Source organism: Gymnodraco acuticeps, unplaced genomic scaffold (genome assembly GCF_902827175.1).
Source record: "Gymnodraco acuticeps unplaced genomic scaffold, fGymAcu1.1, whole genome shotgun sequence".
Classification (NCBI taxonomy): Eukaryota; Metazoa; Chordata; class Actinopteri; order Perciformes; family Bathydraconidae; genus Gymnodraco; species Gymnodraco acuticeps.
In genome coordinates, this window is record NW_022990673.1 from 3,945,124 (window position 1) to 3,963,062 (window position 17,939).

The 17,939-nt window shown below is 41.8% G+C and overlaps 1 protein-coding gene across 27 annotated transcripts in view; it reads right to left on the bottom strand.

Annotated features, from left to right (window-relative positions):
* Window positions 1–421: 421 nt before the first annotated feature.
* The window catches only part of adgrl2a (adhesion G protein-coupled receptor L2a), a 245,846-nt gene continuing 228,328 nt past the window's right edge, over window positions 422–17,939 (bottom strand). For 5 of the 27 annotated variants that reach the window (XM_034229873.1, XM_034229879.1, XM_034229876.1 and 2 more), the window contains 13 exons: window positions 17,425–17,598; window positions 16,408–16,617; window positions 15,437–15,657; window positions 14,740–14,806; window positions 10,861–10,952; window positions 9,494–9,538; window positions 9,165–9,191; window positions 8,267–8,435; window positions 7,929–8,057; window positions 7,186–7,282; window positions 5,505–5,633; window positions 4,767–4,784; window positions 2,103–2,938 (listed from right to left, as the gene is read on the bottom strand). In XM_034229873.1, the coding sequence (XP_034085764.1) occupies window positions 2,103–2,938; window positions 4,767–4,784; window positions 5,505–5,633; window positions 7,186–7,282; window positions 7,929–8,057; window positions 8,267–8,435; window positions 9,165–9,191; window positions 9,494–9,538; window positions 10,861–10,952; window positions 14,740–14,806; window positions 15,437–15,657; window positions 16,408–16,617; window positions 17,425–17,598 (2,214 nt within the window). Of the gene's footprint in view, window positions 2,939–3,330; window positions 3,347–3,521; window positions 3,575–4,732; window positions 4,785–5,504; window positions 5,634–7,185; window positions 7,283–7,928; window positions 8,058–8,266; window positions 8,436–9,164; window positions 9,192–9,493; window positions 9,539–10,860; window positions 10,953–14,739; window positions 14,807–15,436; window positions 15,658–16,407; window positions 16,618–17,424; window positions 17,599–17,939 lie in introns of those variants that run through there. The other 22 variants (XM_034229902.1, XM_034229899.1, XM_034229882.1 and 19 more) reach the window with 14 other exon arrangements.

Sequence of the window (17,939 nt, forward strand, 5' to 3'; positions counted from 1 at the left end):
CTCTGACATAAAGTGCGTTTTTGCTAAGTTCTGAGTCATTTCCTTCAATGCCAAATGGTAAACACTGCAATTTCCAGCTACCCTGCTGAGAGATGTCACTCTGCCACAACTGGTGTTGTATTAACATGCTTCGTAAATTAGCATGACCTGAGGCATAAACGGTACAGGAACTGACTGTGGGCTTCAGCAGCAGCAGCAGACATTAATTAGAGCAAATACGTGTCTCGGACATATATGTAGTATATTTCTACAACCATTAGTAACATTGACCCCTTATAAGCTCCGTGGACACATTTATACTCCCACGTGGCATTAAAGCCAACATCTTACAAGATTTCTTACAGCCGGGCTTTTTTAAATGGAGCCAGGACTATGCTGCTCATTCAAAAATATACTAAGTGGACAATGCTGTGAACCAGTGTCATTTTTGAACCTTTATTAGTGTTACAACCACACAGAGGAACATTTACAATGCAATTTTCCTACCTGAGTTTCTCATCTTTGAATCACATGGAACGATTTGGCTTCTCTAACACAGACGGTGAAATGAGCTCTCTCTAATGCAGCGGTTGAGGACAAAAGCAGAACAGAAAATAAATCGTTCAAGGTGCTTGGGACTTACTTATAACCTGAGTCAAAAGTGTATTTTTGTCCATAGCTAAAATAATTAAAACCTGTTTACTCAAACAGTAGGCCTACCAAAAACACAAAACATTAAAAAGCAACTGGCATTTGACCAAAAATCTCACATTTATTTTATTTGTTATACAAGTGTTGAACTTTACATCAGTCTTAAGTGATGAGCCCCTTGGTAACATGTTTACATAAAAAAACATGAGCTACAGTACAGCATGTTTACCAGTGCTGGGAAATATTTACACATTTCCCATTCATTTTTTGGAAAGATTTTAATAAATAAAATGTCCAAACCCAGGCGGAACAACTACGTTTATGATAGAAACTTTATTGTCAAAAGTCGGTTTCAATTCAGTTGCTCTTGCCCATCAATCTACCACAAAAAAAGATCTATTTCATTCAGAATTACACCAAAATGTGCAATTAATAAATCACTTTACCTGGGTGTTTGCATCCCCATACTACTGAAGTAATGCCACTTTGGCAAAAATTAAATAGACATATTTTGATGGGCGATATCAATGGAACTCATTTAGCAAAAAACACTGTTCACAAGTGGGAAAAAGTGATAATGCATCTTTGTAATTTGTTGAATCCTCCTTTCTTTTAATAAGCCTTGACGTTCAAATATACTACCATGAATGAAGTGTTGGAACCATAAACACACTGTATATCATATGTGCAACTTCTACACAATAGTTTCTCAAACGTTAAAATTTGCAATTAAAAGTTTTCTTCATATTTACGCTTTCCCATGATTTTATATTTTACACTAGCAATACAACAAAATATATATTTTAGCCATTTTCCTTGACAACAGTTCAATGTACAGTTGAGAAAATATAAGGCCAGGGGCTTGATTGCTAGTGGTTATACAATCCAACTTCATGGTGAAGGAGAGCGACGCAGGACCTTATATTCCTTTTCCAACAGTCTGATCAGGAACATTGAGTCCACGTCCTGGTCCAGGGGTGTTGTATTGTTTACATAATAAAAAAAAACAGGCTTCAACAGGGATGTTGGGGAGTGTATGTACAACCTTTTGAACAGGAAATTGCTGATATGATGTAGCCAGTAATGCTTTTTTTTTTTTTTTTTTTTTTTTTTTCGTACCTTAAATTTGTCTCAATTATTTAACAGCAGCAGCACATTTAAATACATAGTTGGCTTGTCTCTTAAAATTGATCTCTGCAATTTATGTACAGTCTCATTAAAACTTTCCACTGCCATCACTGTGCACCAAGTCTGTAGGTCTGCAGGGAGGGGGGAGGGGGGCGGGCGGGAGTGGCGTGTTTGGGGAGGAGGAGATGGCAATGCAGCTCGAGGAGGATGTTTGTAAATGGAGAGTGTGTATGACGGGGCTTCTACGCTCTCTTCAAAAATAAAACAAACAATTCCCTTCACTTCATTAGAGAGGACAGGACTGCTAAAGGGCATGAAGAGATTTGGGGATGATTTAAATACATTTAAAGGCTTGTCACTAACTGCATCTGTCCTTCCCGTACATCGCCCTCAGGGATGCCCCCATCTTTAGTAATAGGAATAATGTAACCATCGCTGCCCCCTCGGCCTATCTGGTAATAGGCTTGGAGCTGGTGGCCAGACCCTAAGTTGGGCATGCTCTTGTAATAAACGTCCTCGTTCTCGCTCCCCTTGCAGGGGGACAGGTCCTCCACCACGTCAGGGCTGCTCTCGGGGTTCGGAGAGTCTCTCAGATTAGGCATACTAGTGTACAAGGAGTCTCTGTTGGGGGACTGCAGACTGTCGTCGGGGTCGGTGGGGGTCAGCTCGCTGACGAAGGTTTCCACTTCCCCATCCGTCCTCACCTTCTTCTGGGGAGCGTACAGAAGCGAGTGAGTCCGCTGGGGGATGAGTGGAGCCTCCAGCTGATGGTGCAGCTCCAGGCCCACCTCGCCCACGTGCACCAGAGACGAAGCGTCGGCCACGATGGCGTCGTCTTCGCTGCTGCTGCTCACCACCGTCACCTTGGGCGGAGCCCGCTCCGTGTGGTGGTGATGGTGGTACTGCGGGGGCTGCTGGTGGTGGGGTGGGTGGTGTAAACTGTGGTGCTGCTGCTGTTGCTGATGGTGGATTTTGTTACAGGCACGCAGGTTGTTGTGTACTAGCTCAGAGATGATCATTTTCTCGAAGGCAGCATCGTCCAGACTGAGGCCGCAGTCCACTACCTGCACACTGTTGCCAAAGTCCCCATTGCGCAGCGAGTAGCTATTGTTAAAGTTACCATTTAGCGGTAGTGTATCCATTGCACTTGTATCCCTCACCACGTGGTTCAGTGAGTGCCCTGCAAAGAGAGGGAGATGTGAGGGGATTTTACATTAGTCAACACCAAAAACTATCAAACAAAGGAACAACTTTAATGCTGTTTAGGATGCAGTTTCACACAGAAAACTCAAGTCAAATCAAGCCATGCCATAAATCCGTTAGTTAGGCACAATCCTTAACGTATGCATGCAGAAATCATTTTACTCTCTCACAGGTACATTTTGGCTTTCCCTTTTAAAAATGGCTTTGTATTAAGCAGAGCATTGTGTGTTTTAGTCTGCCACAAAAGTGACACAGCAATGAAAAAGATCCCAAACAACATTAATAAACAGTAATGACCATCACAACACATCGGGCAAAAGTAGATGTCAACAGGTATGAAGCCACAAAGGGGCAGGCTACAACACTTACAGGTTTGTTCTAGCAACTAATAGGTTGGATGTGCCAAAGGGAAAGAAAGGACAGAGATGGGTAAAAAGATGACACAGACAGAGGGGAAATAGTCATGTATCAACATAGGACAGCCATCTTTGTTCTCACTACAAGGGGAGTCCACAAGCAGCACTCCACCATCACCACACACAGCAGGTGAAAAGACTCACTTTATACAACTCACATCATGTCTGTCTGCTCAGGCTATCTGGTCTAAGAGCAGCTGATGTACAAAAGAAAGTAAAATGATTTATTGTAACATGAAAAATAATCACTGAAAAGAACAAAACACGAAAACGAAAAGTAAAAGTCTTAACTGCAACTTAGCAAGAGCAAAGGGTTCAGCAAATAACACAAACAAGCGTTAAATAGCTTTTTACTTTTATGAATTTGTAGTTGGTTTTTTTTCTGCTTGTGTTGGTACACTTTCTATCCATAAGTTGGCAGCTTGTGCACCCAAAGCTGGCAGAGGTCAGAGCTCGCCTGCAGCCCAGCACTTGGCATCCGTCACAGTGACAGTTCCCAGGGAGACCCCGGCCACTAGCAGAACAGCTCAAGAATAACACAGCCGCTGCAGAGGTCACGCGCAGTCATGTTAGGAATTTCTCAAAGCATGGAGGTCATGGAAAACAGCCGAAATAAAGATAAATATTAGCTATTCTATGATGGAGCGAGCTGATAAAGGAACATGTGCTCTGCTATGGATAACATGCCTCCTTGAAGAACAACAGACGTAACAAATTACAAAGAAGACTAATGGATATTTGACAGCGGTGTTTGTCTCTTCTAAAAAAAACGGTGATCGAGAGTGTAGGAGGCATGTGAACATTTCAGTTTCTACTTTTTCTATTGAAAATTCGGGGAAAATGACAAGAAAGAAAAAAGGGGAATAATGGAAAATTAAACAGCTGCTGCCATGACATCCAAGTGCTTGGGCTTGCTAGGAGGCAATTTAGTGTCCAGACAGGTACTCTCTGCAAAGGTTGTGAGGGGAATACTACTGGACACTGAGACTCCAGAAAGCCACAGGACGACAGATAATTTGGGGGAAAAGAAAAGAAAAGAAAGAATAGAGAAACCTCTCTGATAAATGCTTGTTTGTGTCGGTAAAAGCAACACATTTTTGGTCTGTCAACATCACAAATTAGGCAGAGGAGCGAGAGAAGCAGAGTAATGGGCATTTGCGATAAAGCTGTCAGATCTTGAAGATCACTTCAAATGGATGCATACATCTTTTATTAGTCGTCAGATCAGAGTCGAATTTGGGTGGATAAGTTTGTGAACCACTTGCTCACTGAGTGTGTGTTAATGGCCTAAAGTAAACCAAGTGATAGTGCCAGGGTTTCGGCTGTTTTTAAAAAGCATGCTGAAATAAATTTACATTTGATAGGCAAAGTTAAGTTTTACTCCCATACTTGTCTCTCTGTAGGTCACTAGAGGAAGCACAGGGGAAAAGCACAAAACATGACAAAAGATGCCATTTCAGTTTCAAAGTAGAATAGAAAACATGATTGCAGCACAGTCTTTACAGTGTGAGAAATGCTTGAGTGCCATGTGCTATTGAGATGTGATGATTTTTAAAAAGGTTTTATGTTTATCAGCTATTACAAAATGTATCTATACACAGAAAACGTAATGCAAATGTTGCTTTACGTCAATTTGCATTAGGCAACATAGATTGTGCTTGCACTTGAACATGTTTTAGGGGGAAAGCTCCCTCTAAAACACACAACAAAACTAATCACCTGACATATTCAGGAGCATAAATCTTAATAATCATGCAGTTTATACTACAGCTTCAGGTCTAAACCAATGTTTACATTATCTCAAGGCAGAACATGTAGTATCTCTTTCCCATCTCAATCATTATGTCCCGTTTAGAGTTTGGATAAGAGAAATACGAGAACACAGAGGGTGGGCCGAGAAGAGCCACAAAAATCTCTTTTCTACATGAAAACATGTGCGCGCATACTATGTACTGTATCAAGTATTTAGGAGACAATGATTCAGAAGGAAAGGCGATACTGCAGAACATCCTGCTTTTAAATTTGGCCTGCTGTACACTCAAATAAAGAGACACAGAGGAAAGAAAAGAAAATAGTCAAAGGGAGAAGAAAAGCCTGAAAGCAGGTGAAAGTATTAGGTAAGCACACCTGGCGAGTTAAACACTGGAGCCGTGGGGGTGTTACATACGACTGTCTCAGCCAGTAAGGTGTTATAAGGGTTGTTAGTGCCTTGTGGTCGAAGAAGAGGATTTGTTAGTAGATAATTCCCGGTCATTCCTGGAGTGGCAAGACAGAAGAGCAGTTTAGTGTGGCGCAGTCAGTGGACAGTGATTGAACGTTTCATGGAGAAGAGAAATGAATTTTGTGCATGTGAGGAGTATGGTGTCACCCAGGAGGTTTAGTTGGAAGTTGAGAAGGCAGATTAAGGTTTGAGAGGCAACCAGGGAGCAAAAAGAGACAACTATTCAACCTTTTGTTCAGATGATTAAGAACGTTTAGGTACCATTTTCAAATTTCCAGGCAACTTCTAATTGTGTTGCAGGTCTTTTATAACTATAAACACATTTTTCAACCATTACTAAAGCTCATCAATTCGTATTCACTGGTTATGTTTACTTATATTTTTTATAACATTTCAAAATCGAACTGACCTGGTGCAAAGGTTAGACTATTTGAATCACGCATACATTTAACATCTCGCTGAAGAGCAGAATCCTCCTCAAAATCATTATTTAGACTTACATTTTGACTATTCTTTCCAAACCTCATGTAACATTACGTTTTATTTTCCTCAGCTTGCGGTGTGTTTTAAGGATGTGAAGTATTTCCACTGCCATTTATCACCTGTGTTAAATGCCATCTGTCATGTTGGGAAGTCTCCTGGGATGTTGTTAATGACAGGGAAGTGCAGGAGATAGAGCCCTCTTTTAGTGCACTGACTCTCAGGGGTAACTAGGCTAATACACCCTGGATGATCAATATCCAACCTTTACATTAACATCGCCAGGAAGTGTTACTGAAGGAGAGACAAACCCTGTTTCTTTATTTGTACAGTTGTGTTGGCAAGTCAAAATGTGCTTTAAAACCCTAGGTGTAATGTTTTGCCTTGTGTGAGTGAAAGCAAAAAGCAAGGCGAAGGCAGAGAGCGTTGTAGCGACAGCAGTCAGAGGAGGGTGGAAGGGGAGTAAAACCCTTTTTTCTCTCGCAAGCTTGAAAAGCCATTTCAGAGGCAGCAGAAAGCCTAACAAAACACTAAGCACTCCAGGTCAGTCAGAGTTGAACATCATCTTCTCATCATCATATTTGTGCTCAAGCTAAATAATAAATGACAGTTTTTTTTCTCCCGCCCTCATGAATCCCTCTGTAAAGTAACAGAGGTCACCTTACATGCCAGGCAACAAATGGCCTCTCTGCGTGTTAAGATTTTCCTGAAATATAACTTTTTTTTTTGCCCTCCCTGTTTTTACTTGTGTTTATGTTTCCCCTGAGCCTGGGTATGGACTTTTTGACAGCCAGCACTTAAATAAAAACGCTTTTCTAGCCTTGCCCCAATTTGAGTCTGACGTTAGCAGCCAGAATGACATCGCAGAGTATTTGAGGACGGATTTTTGTAATCCTTGGTTGGCAGCACAGGGAGCCTAGACTAAAGTCTACATCTTTTTTAGAGATAAAAACATACAGCTCTGTCTTTTCAAGCTGAAGGCATTTATTACGATTAGGATCCTCTACGGCAGGTTGAGATCATTTGTACTTGGAGGAGGTATTTTTAGCTGGATGATGAAATGTGTGCATAGGTGTGCATGTGGAGAGAAATGAGGTGTGAACTGACCTTGGTTAAGGGTGGAGGTGCTGTTGATGTCACCTGAGATAAAGGAGGACTCAGATTGCTTTCTTACGGTGTCATTCCACATTCTCCTGATACGACTCTGTCAGGTCAACAAGGGACAGTCATTAGGACTTCAAACAAGCCCGCTCACCTTTCAGACCAACTCTCATTATTCTCAGTGTAGCAAGGGCAGTGCTAATGTTCGCTTTCTATGTCTGTTTTCAAACTAATCATTGTAAGTCAACTTTTGAACGACTTTGGGATGTTTCTCTCTAAGCCCAATACATCTGGAGGTATTCATAATAATAATAATAATAATACATTGGATTTTTATAGCGCTTTTCCTAATGCTCAAAGACGTATTGTCTCATAAGGGCTATTCCTTAATAAGTAAGGCATAAAGCTAACTTTTTTTTTTTGGGGGGAATTTCAGGCTTTTCCTGCAATGTGCTTGCAATGCTCTTTAAAGAGTGCAGTACTGTATCCCATGCACATGACGTTAGTGAGAAAAAGATAAAAGCAAGTGCTAAAGGGGGCAGAACAGAAGAAAGGTTCTCATGCAGTACAGAGGATGCTGCTTGTAAAATGTGGTATAATGTTTGTGTCACTTGATCTACCACTGAAGCTAAAATGCAGGATTTGCATTTTATTTGGTCATGCTCATGATGAAAGTATTACAGTTTTAACACTGTGTTCCTCTGGTTTGGTGCTCAGTGAGTCTTTGAGTGAATGAAGCGGGGGTCTACCTGGGTACCAGAGGAGTAGCGAGCGCTGGTCCGGGTGGTGGAGGTCTTCGCAGAGCTGTGGGAGCTCTCAGTCGGCAGCCCTCCGCAGCAGTACGTGTGGCGGAAGCACTTGCTGTACTCTTTGCGGACCTGTGCGAGCAAACAGCCGAATGTTTACCTACAGCACGTTGTTGACTTTACATATGACTTAACCAATATCTTGGAGCCAGCAGCGTTTGTTCTTCTTATCAGTGTGTGGTGCTCTGTGAATTCTGCATTAAGGAGCAAAGGTTTTTCCACACCAGCGTTTCACCTTGGGAGAAAGATCACTTTGTCTTTGAACACTGCGGCTGACTTACTTTTTTCTGGAGAAGGCAGTGGAAAACGAAGATGAACATTCCTTGGAAGCTGTTGAATATGGTGAAGAGGTAAGCCATGACAATCGAGGCCTCGTTGATGAAGAAGAGGCCGAAGGACCACGTGAGTCCGAGCAGACACAGCAAAGCAAACGCTCCCATGACCCAGGATCTGAAGGACAGATAATAAAAAACACAAAGAGACGACAAATCCAGCATGAGAGGCATTTAGTTATCAGAGAGGATGATGAGTGGGTTTATAATCCCCATTACTATGAGAAACTAGGAAAAAAAGCTGTAAACCAGGCAAGAGGAAAACAATACAATGAGAAACAACACCTATGCCATCATCAACACACTCCTCCATCCACACTCTCAGCCCAGAGTCCAATGCAGCTCCTGTCGTCAAACAGACAGGAAGGAGGCAAAACCATGATCTGGTTTTCTGTAAATAACTTTTTACGTGTTAGAACATAGAGAACAGCATAATCAAAAAGCACAGCGTGATTCAAAATAGGCGTTTGATACTATCATACAGTAAATATTTATCTAGTGATTGTGTTATCAGAGCTGGAGAACTAAGCAGATGTGGAAAGAGTTCAAGGAAAAAAAGGAGACTCCCCGTCTGGTGTGTGAAGGTCCTGTGGAGCCTTCAGACACCAGCAGTGGTCACAGTTCAGCGCTCAAACACACAACAACAACAACAACACTGGATTTCAAGACGAAAGACACGGTGAAAGTGAACAATCACATCGACACTGGATGAGTAGCTTTGAAGCCGCAGTTTGGGAGAGGATGGACCGGCGATAGAAAGGAAGACAAATAAAGGAGAGAAAGAATAAACGAGGAGAGAGGATCAACTACAAGCTGAAGAGGAGAATTCTGGGCAACATGTCCTTACTTGATAAACCGTTTATTATCTTCATAGCTAGAGAGCATGATAAGCAGGAAAAGAGAAACAAAATTAGATCAGAGATGGAGATCACAGCGGGGTTAGACGGCAGTGGAGTATAGATGTCTTTGATCCAAGGGAAATCACTGGGGCAATGAAATTATTAAGGGTCTAACTGAGAGTTGTATGTTTTGCTGTTCATGATTCAATTAAAATGTCTGTGTACAGCATTTGGTTGGAACACATTGTCTGTGGTTGAATTTGCATTTATGCTATTGTATGCGTGGGTGGTGGTGTTGTGTGGGTGGAGTTATCTGAGGTATATAGGGGAAGCTTACCCAGGCAAATCTGTATTATAGTAGCCGTCGCAAACGCGATAATTACTGGTGCGCATCGCAGGACAGAGAGAGGAGGAGGATGGGAGGAGAGGAGAAAGGACAGGCTGTGCGTTAACTTTGCCTTTACATGCAACATGCAGTGACACTGGTGCTAAACTGACTTTCAGACCAAACGTTGGCACAAAAAACAAACAAAAAAAAGACCACAAAGAAAACAGCTATCAATACACAATGTATTTCTGCAGTATACACAAGCTTAAACATTTCTAACATCCAAGAACAAATAACCCCATGTTGAATGTCACCATATTCGGTACATGTGTTTCTTTGTGGTTTCCTTGATAAGGGAGTAGTCTATCACAAATAAACCCAGAAGTCTAAATAAGCTTTTTTTCTGACTGTTCTTCCTGATTGCAGTTTCACCGCAGTGCTGTTATGTTGCAAACATCCATTAAGGAAAAATGAGAAATAACAAACACTGGTTGAAAATAGCTGCTCCAACACAAAGGGGTGGAAGTCAAAATACGAAACATAATTGTACAAAATGACATGAGGCTGTGCTAATGCGAACTACGAAACCATATAACCCCAAATGTAAGAGAACAGCAATAAATATTGTTTTCACAGAAGTGCAAAAAAACAACAAAACAATTAGTGCTTCAGAAAAACATAATTTCCCTTCCCAAAACCGAACACGTCATAAATGTTGAAGCCTACACTTGATGGGGATGGTGGTGGTCGTGTGGTGGCGGTTGTGTAGGGAAGGAATTTTTCTTTTTTGGGATTAGACGCTGGGATCTATAAAAAAAGGTTTGACATGTTCCAGCGGCAAACACACATGGTAGCTGTTCCACTGTACCCCGCCCTAGCAGAGCTAACAGCGCATAGTTAAGCTGCAGCCGTAGAGTGATATGTGTGTGTGTGTGTGTCATGTCTGTGCAATTCTGCGGCTAGTGGCTGCGAGCAAAACAACAAAGGATGTAAAGACGACTCACAAAGTCTGTGTAGTCATCGCGACAGCTAAGTCATGCCAAATGTCTCATTAAAAAAAACTGCGTAACATTTGAAATCTCCAGAGTCAGAATAATGAATTCTTCTGAAAAAAAGTTCCATTTGAACTGGATAATTTCACACTGAGACAAAATAAATGTATTCTAACGTCACTTGCTAGTCCAGGCGTGTATCTTGGTTAGGAGGTGGGGGAGGTAATGCATTTTGCCATGAAACATTACAAGGTAAAAACATAAATAAAATACCTCATGAGTAAAATAGCCTTAGTTTTCCTGGGGGTTGTTCCAAAATAGCACCAGTGTTAAATTGCTGATAAGCAGGATAAAGCGGGGTTCTGCGTTTAGTCCTTTACTTACTTTATATTCTCCAGTCGGCTAGAGTCTGGTTTCAGGGTGGTGGAGTGCTTCACCATTTTGTACATTGTGATGACCAGGAAGATGAGATTGAGCTGTCAAAACAGAGTAATGGCAGTGTTAATACATGAAGATGTATGACGCAAGATAAAGCAGACAGAGAGAAAAAAACCTGTTAATTTGTCTATAAGTATTAAAAGAGGAGAGCCTTCAAATCTCTGCATGTGTCCACAGACTAATCCAATAAACATCTATCGTTCCAGCCGGCTCAGACTGGCGCCAAATTTAGTGTCATTCTATATCAATAAGAGCATGGCAACACATTAAAATCCATCACAGTGAAAAGAAAAAAAAGAAACAGCTGTCTGGCGGAAGTCAGGGGGGAATGAAAAGTAGCAGGAGAAATCAGAGACCATCTTGTTGTACAAAACAACTGCATATCATTTTATGCACATAGTGAAATATTATAAGGTGTAAGCAGCTACAAAGGCTTGAGGGAACATGGTATATGTCGTTTGATTCTTGTGTGGACGGATGGAAAGAGAGAAAGACAAAGAGGGGGAAGGAGATGGCGTTTCTTTCTGGTTTTAATGTATTAAATCTTAAGGGAGGCGGCGGCACATATCACGTTCAGACAAGGATACTCTGTGCTTCGTTCCTGAGCGCATTTATTCGCTACCTTAAAAATCAATATTGTGATTTAGAGACACAAAGGCTGGGTGGACCAGCAAGGAGCCGCTCCAAATAATTTAGGCCTACTTCGAAAACATTTATTCTGGGGCAAACTAGTCCCTAACACAGCATGTACATGCACTCACAGCAGAGAAACTGGACTGCGTTTGTACTGCAAGCCGGGCATGTATAAATAATGTCAAAGAATATCTAAAAAACTGAATTTGAAACGTGTATCTCCAGTAGAGCATATCAAAGGATCAGAAACAAACCAACAAAACAGCAGATACTGTATTAGAGGGTGAGTAACACAACAAAAGAACAACATAGCATTTGCTGTAACCATAGCCTTTTCCAGGTGAGCCTTATAAGCAGAGCATTTCAGTGTTATCTTGTTATCTTAAAAACAGCAAAACGTTGGCAGGACAAAGAGATGCCCAGAACAAGGGCATGAAATAAATGAGTGGCCTTTTGGAGCTGGACTCAGACTGTGGCCATTCACTCTTGAACAGAAATTGTCCGTGTTCTGCTGCACGCTGCTATCAAAAGACTGCCTGTGATCAATACATCACCCCTCCACATGCAATCAACTCATGGAGCCGCTCACAATAACCCAGGCCGCAAGGAGAGGGGCAAATGGAGAAAAAAGAAAATCCTGAATCATGAACCTTCTTTTATACCACAGACGGCACTGAAACTATGTTTTGTTTCGCAGCTATCAGCCATTATTTCTATTAGCCGCCTGCATGAGTCAGACAGTGGGGGAGGGGTGGAGGGCGAGGACTTTGAAAAACCCTTTCACACAGCCTTGAGTGGTGACATGGATCCAATGAGACAGAGGGACACAGTACTTTAAAGTTACCTAGCAGCACGGCACATGTCTCCCCCCCCCCCCCCCCCCCCCCCCACCGACATGCTTTCGCAGCCCTCCTCGGGGATCCCCTGTGCCTGAGCGAAGCTGCCTTATTCTATCCTTCACTCTGTCTCTGAATCATCACTGCAAGCCAAGCAGAAGCATCTCGCCACACTGGGACTAAGGAGAAAGCTTTTTTTTTTTTTCCTGAAGTGGACTGTGTGTGTATACACTGAACTCCAGATGAACTGCACGGGATAAAATATTAAAGGTGCAGATGGAGCTGTCCGGGTGATAAGAACTGCTCCTGATGTGTCATGATCCAACAGGCCTTGTGTTGAAGCTATCTCAAGCATACTAATGGCTCCCCCCACCACTCATTACTTCCATGTTCCCCTTTCATGGAGCTAATACCCCCAGTGCCCAGAGACAGGGCAACCTCTGCCGGAGAGCATGGATCTAAATACCTTCCACCGGCTTTTGTTTTCCGTCAGTATTTAGGGCATTTTTTCAGACAGGAGCGAAAAAAAGAAAGAAAATAAAGCAAGAAATAGGGAGGAGAAAGAAAAGGAAGAGAACAAAGCATGACCATCCTTGTTCGAAAACAATGTTATTTGGCACAAACATGGCCCGGGCGGCAGGTGGGGATCGAGACATGAGCCAAAGCAGTAGTTTTTCTCTGCTTTTCTCCTCTTTTCTCTCTCCCTCATCGACAAGGACAAAGCCAATTTGTAGAGAAACCAGGGTCACGGATGGTGTAGACAAACCTTGCTCCTGCATGCTCCCCTGAGATGCCCCTTTCCACAGTACTTTGTCTTTTTGAGTCAATTGTTGCACGGAATCAGAGGAGCAGTGTGCGATGCGCGAGCCACTGCTGCAAAAAGCTCATTCCTGTCACACATTAGCTCTGCTACAATACATTAGCTCCTCACAGGGTCATGATTCTATCTCTCCGGTCATCACCACCGGGATCCTGATCATCATTTCCACTGCAGATGCATTTTTCATGCAAATCATTATGAAGGCAATGCGAGATTGGAAAACAATGAGGGCCCAATTTAGGGAAAGGAAACATATTCCTGTGGGGCTGACAGAGCATTTGCTGAGACAGGGAGAAATGTGTGTTTGTTTTAATACAATGTTAGCTCCACCTCAATTATAAGCTCACACATTCAAAGCGGGTGCTGAGAGGAAAAAGGAAAATCAATGAAAACAAAAAAAGAGCCAGGCTTTTCACAATTTAATCACAAACATTTCAATCAAACACCGACAGTAGTCATGCCTGTGCTCTTCCTCCGACATTGTTTAAAAAGCTACATCAAGTGGCAATGTCTCTTTTTGAGAGAAACTGTGAAATGCAGTCCAGTGAGGAGACTCGCCTTGTATCCGTTCTGTTACAACACAGACACAGAGCTGTACCATAGCTTTACTTTGAAAGCTGCTAGCGGTCTGCAATGATGTTCAACAGAAGTCACTGCATCTGTAGATACAGTAGCAGCCATTATGCTGGATAATGAACACAGTGCTGAACAAATACCGCCCGTCCTCCCTGCACAGCAGCAAGACAAGTTTGCAGGGCCTCCTCACGTGCACGAGGGCAAAGCAATACATGGTGAGAGGACCTATCGGAGGAATACCACCTGCTATTTCTTTTTTTAAATCAAGGCGGGAAGGATCCCCGAGGACTCATTCTTCTGAGCCTCTCTGATGGAGCGGGAGATAATAATGTCATGACCAGTAAATAATTGCATGGCTCAATGGGACATATGTCATAATGATGCTATATGTCCTTCACCCCTGATGGTCCTTCACCAAACAGAAAGGTGCCTTTTCTTTTTCTTCCTCTCCCCAACACTGTCATCTGCTATTTACTGTGGGCCGACACCCCCACAACCCCCCCCCCCCCCCCCCACACACACCAGGAGGGCAGATGCAGAGGAGGAAAAAAAAGGACCTATACAATCTCACATTGCCATCTAACAGTGTGTGCTGTAAAAAATTACACCTTGAGGCAATTTTTTATCTATTTTCTTCCTTTATCATAAACAGTGTAACTGGAAGGCCATTAGGTGATGCCTGTGATGTGAGACTTCATGGGAATTGTGCGAAAGTGGGGTGAAAGTACACGAACAAATCCTGATCCTTGTCAGGTGGTAAGAGGCAGAGAGAATTGTCGGATGCCTCCAAATCTGTCTTTGGCGCAAAATTAACCTGTCATCGCTGCGGAGCAAAAATCCTGCTGACTTTTGCTTCAGTTCAACTCTCTCACTTCCGTTATCTCCCTCCTTCATCTCAGCCTCTCAGTCCCTTCCTCATTCAGTCAGTCGCAGTATTCAAAGAAAAATAAAACCGCTTACCATGATGATAAAGGTGACAGGTCCTATAAAGCTCCATATGAAATGATTGTCCACACTTAGCCAGCACCTATGACAAAGAAACACACACTTTAGCACACAGTACAGAAACAAAATCAGCATTGTCTTCCTGCTCTAATGGCCAAAAACATATTCAAGGAAATACATTTTTGGTTACTTGAGCTGTAGATATTGAGTATGTAATTTCTAGCTTCAATTGGAGCTCTTTCAAAGGCTCTTTTCACAGGTTGAACATTAGTACAGTTGAACAAAACAAAGGGAAGACCCCGTGTAACCTCTCTTGATAGATGGGTTTTAGCCGAGATATATTAATCTACGTAAAAGGTTTTTCGGCACAGTGCTCTTCTCTTTAAGAGACCATTTACAAACAAGAGGTCACAGGAGGGTCTTTAAGCAGAAAGGCATTAATGTAGCCCGCATCCCCCTGAAACCACAGTGTTGAGTCTGTCAGCCACTTTCAAAGGACATAAAAAATTGAACAGCTCCCCATCTCCGGCAAAAGGAGCTCAAATGTTTTGGTGTAGTCTACAGGGATGCGCAAAAAAAGCCCTGGCAGGAATGATGAGTAGATTTATTTTCAAAAGCTACCGCATACAGTCACAGCAGGTAGGCCCACATAGTTTGCATCCAGCGTGTCTGCTCTGCATTTCCAAGGATGTGTTCAGAAAGCTGCACTTACGCTTTCTTGGTCCCGTAGCTCCTGTAGTCGATCGCTGCGGAGACACCGACCACGATGGCAGGGAAGAGGTAACCAGACACGTAGTAATACTTCTTCCGAGAGTATTCACTTTCAAAGACCTCCACAAGCATGAGGTACAGCTGGACCCCTTCAAGACACATCCAGGAGAAGGAAGCCAAAAAGAAGAAGTGGAGGATCCCCGCAATGATGGCACATCCAATCTGAGAGAAAACAACACTGATTTAGACTTATTAGATTTAGATTTCTGAACATTTTTTAAAGAAATAAAATGTAATCCATTTAAAAAATAAAAGGTTTTTAAGTTAACCTGAAGTCGAACAATTATTATATATTACAAGAGGGATATTCGTAGCGGTTCTTTTATTGAAAATTGTATATCATAAACCGTATGTCTATTAAAACCCGTTGAAAACACACCACTGCTGCCTCACCCATTCAGTGAAAATTGATGAAAAAAGTAATGAATATTCATTCACCACATGGACTCTGACTATGCACAGGCTTAGATTTCCATCAGTACGGCAGCAATTTAAAATACCATTTGGATGTAGGGTTACATTTAGTAGATTTAATCATGCATCTCAGGATTTGAAGCTTAGATTTCCCAGCTTTATGCAAAACAACAATTTTTTGTGCTTGAGAGAAAGTGTAGGTAAAAAGAAAGGAAAATAGTATGAATGCAGAGTCAGCCATGGCAACGCTGGCTTTAAGTGAAAGAGGGAAAAAGAGCTGTCAAGTGGAAGACACAGCCCTTTAGTAATGTCTATTAATGTTGCTGTCCCACTCATGTCATGTTGAGGACAGGCAGAGAAGGTTAGAAACAAACAATGCTTAACGACTCATCAATTTCCCCCTGAAAGGGTCTATTGTTTTGTTTGGGGGCGAAAGGAGATGAAGTGAAAGGGAATGAATCAAACTCAAATCAATGGGGTGAAATCGTTCCCGCTTACCTTGGGTTCCGTCATATCGATACCGATTAGGAATATTAACTCTGCGATGAAGAGATTGATGCACAAGTTCTTGTGGATTGTGTTGCGATCGCTCTGCAGGCCCCGGAAGAAGCAGAAGGTGAAGATGCTGATGGTGAGGCAGACGAGGGACACCACGATCCCAACGCGAGTGATGACCGTCAGAAGCAGCTCGTGCACTCTGTCGTGAATCTGGAAGAAACAAAAGGTAAACAGCAACACATTTAAAAATGAGTTTCGAAAAAGAAAGATGACAATATGGTTTTTTTTCAGTTCTGCCATAAATACTTCATTTGTTGTTATTTATTGTTATGTTTGTCTTTAATCATTTGACCTTATCAGAAGCGTTTCTATTACATCAAAATGATCAATTATGCTAAAAAAAAAACTAAGCCAAAAAATGGCTCATCCCTTTACATTCTCCCTGTCCTCCTTCCAACCCCAATGGACATATATGAGGCCACAAAATGGATTCATCAAAATTAAGTGATTTCGTTTTTTTACTTGAAAAGTCAATTTCCTTTCAATTTACAAAATAACAAGCAAGTTTTAGGAATCAAAAAGGTAAGACATTTTACTTTAAGTTTTATATTTGAATGAAGTGTAACCCACTTTATATTGGGATTCTTGTATGCCATATTTGTAACCGTAGGGTTGGTTTAAGTTTTGTACTTTTTAGGAAATGCATATTTTGTGCTAATGTAGGAAATGTGATGTGTGTTTTACAAACAAATCTACGTGGATAGCATTGCAACAACGGAAAATAGTCATGTTATTATACTGTAATTATTTATTCATTAATAAAAAAATATTCCAGTTATTTATAATTGAATTTTTTTTTGTTTCCACTATTCTTTTCTGATCCTGGTAATCTAGAAATGGCGATACTTGGGGTTTTAGCTTTGCTTAAGAGAAAGGAAAACATGTTAGGAATATTAAACTTCAGTTTTAAAGAGTAATCAGTTAAAATATTGATTTAAAAAAAATGATGTGACATACTGAAGTTTCACGGTGCGCCATGAGGATTGCAAAGTTGGTGAGATGGCTGCAGGAGCAAGTGGTGTGGGTTTTATTGGAGTCCAGGAGTTTGCACCCTTGGGTGGACCAGTGGCCCATCATGCTCCTCTCAGAGTAATTCCAGAAGGAGCAATTGGAGTTGAAGTAGTGCTCAATCTGCAGATAACAAGAGATATGGTTAAGTGTCCAAATAATTGACTGCCTGAAATTGAAGTACATGTAGAACACGGAGGACATTTACCCCCTACTCATACAAAGTATGTCACGCACTGATATAGATGAGGATTTTTCACTTCACAGCTCTCATGAAGCAATTCATATGTTGTATCTCATTTGGCACATGCTTGCCAAATCAACCGAAGCATAGTCTGGTACATGAGGCCTTAATAACAGAGGAGCAGAATTGTTTGACGGCATGTCTTTGGAATTGCAAAATGTTTCTGATAAAGAATGGAGTCACGCGTAGCCCTCTGGGAACTCTAGTGACAACTTTAAAA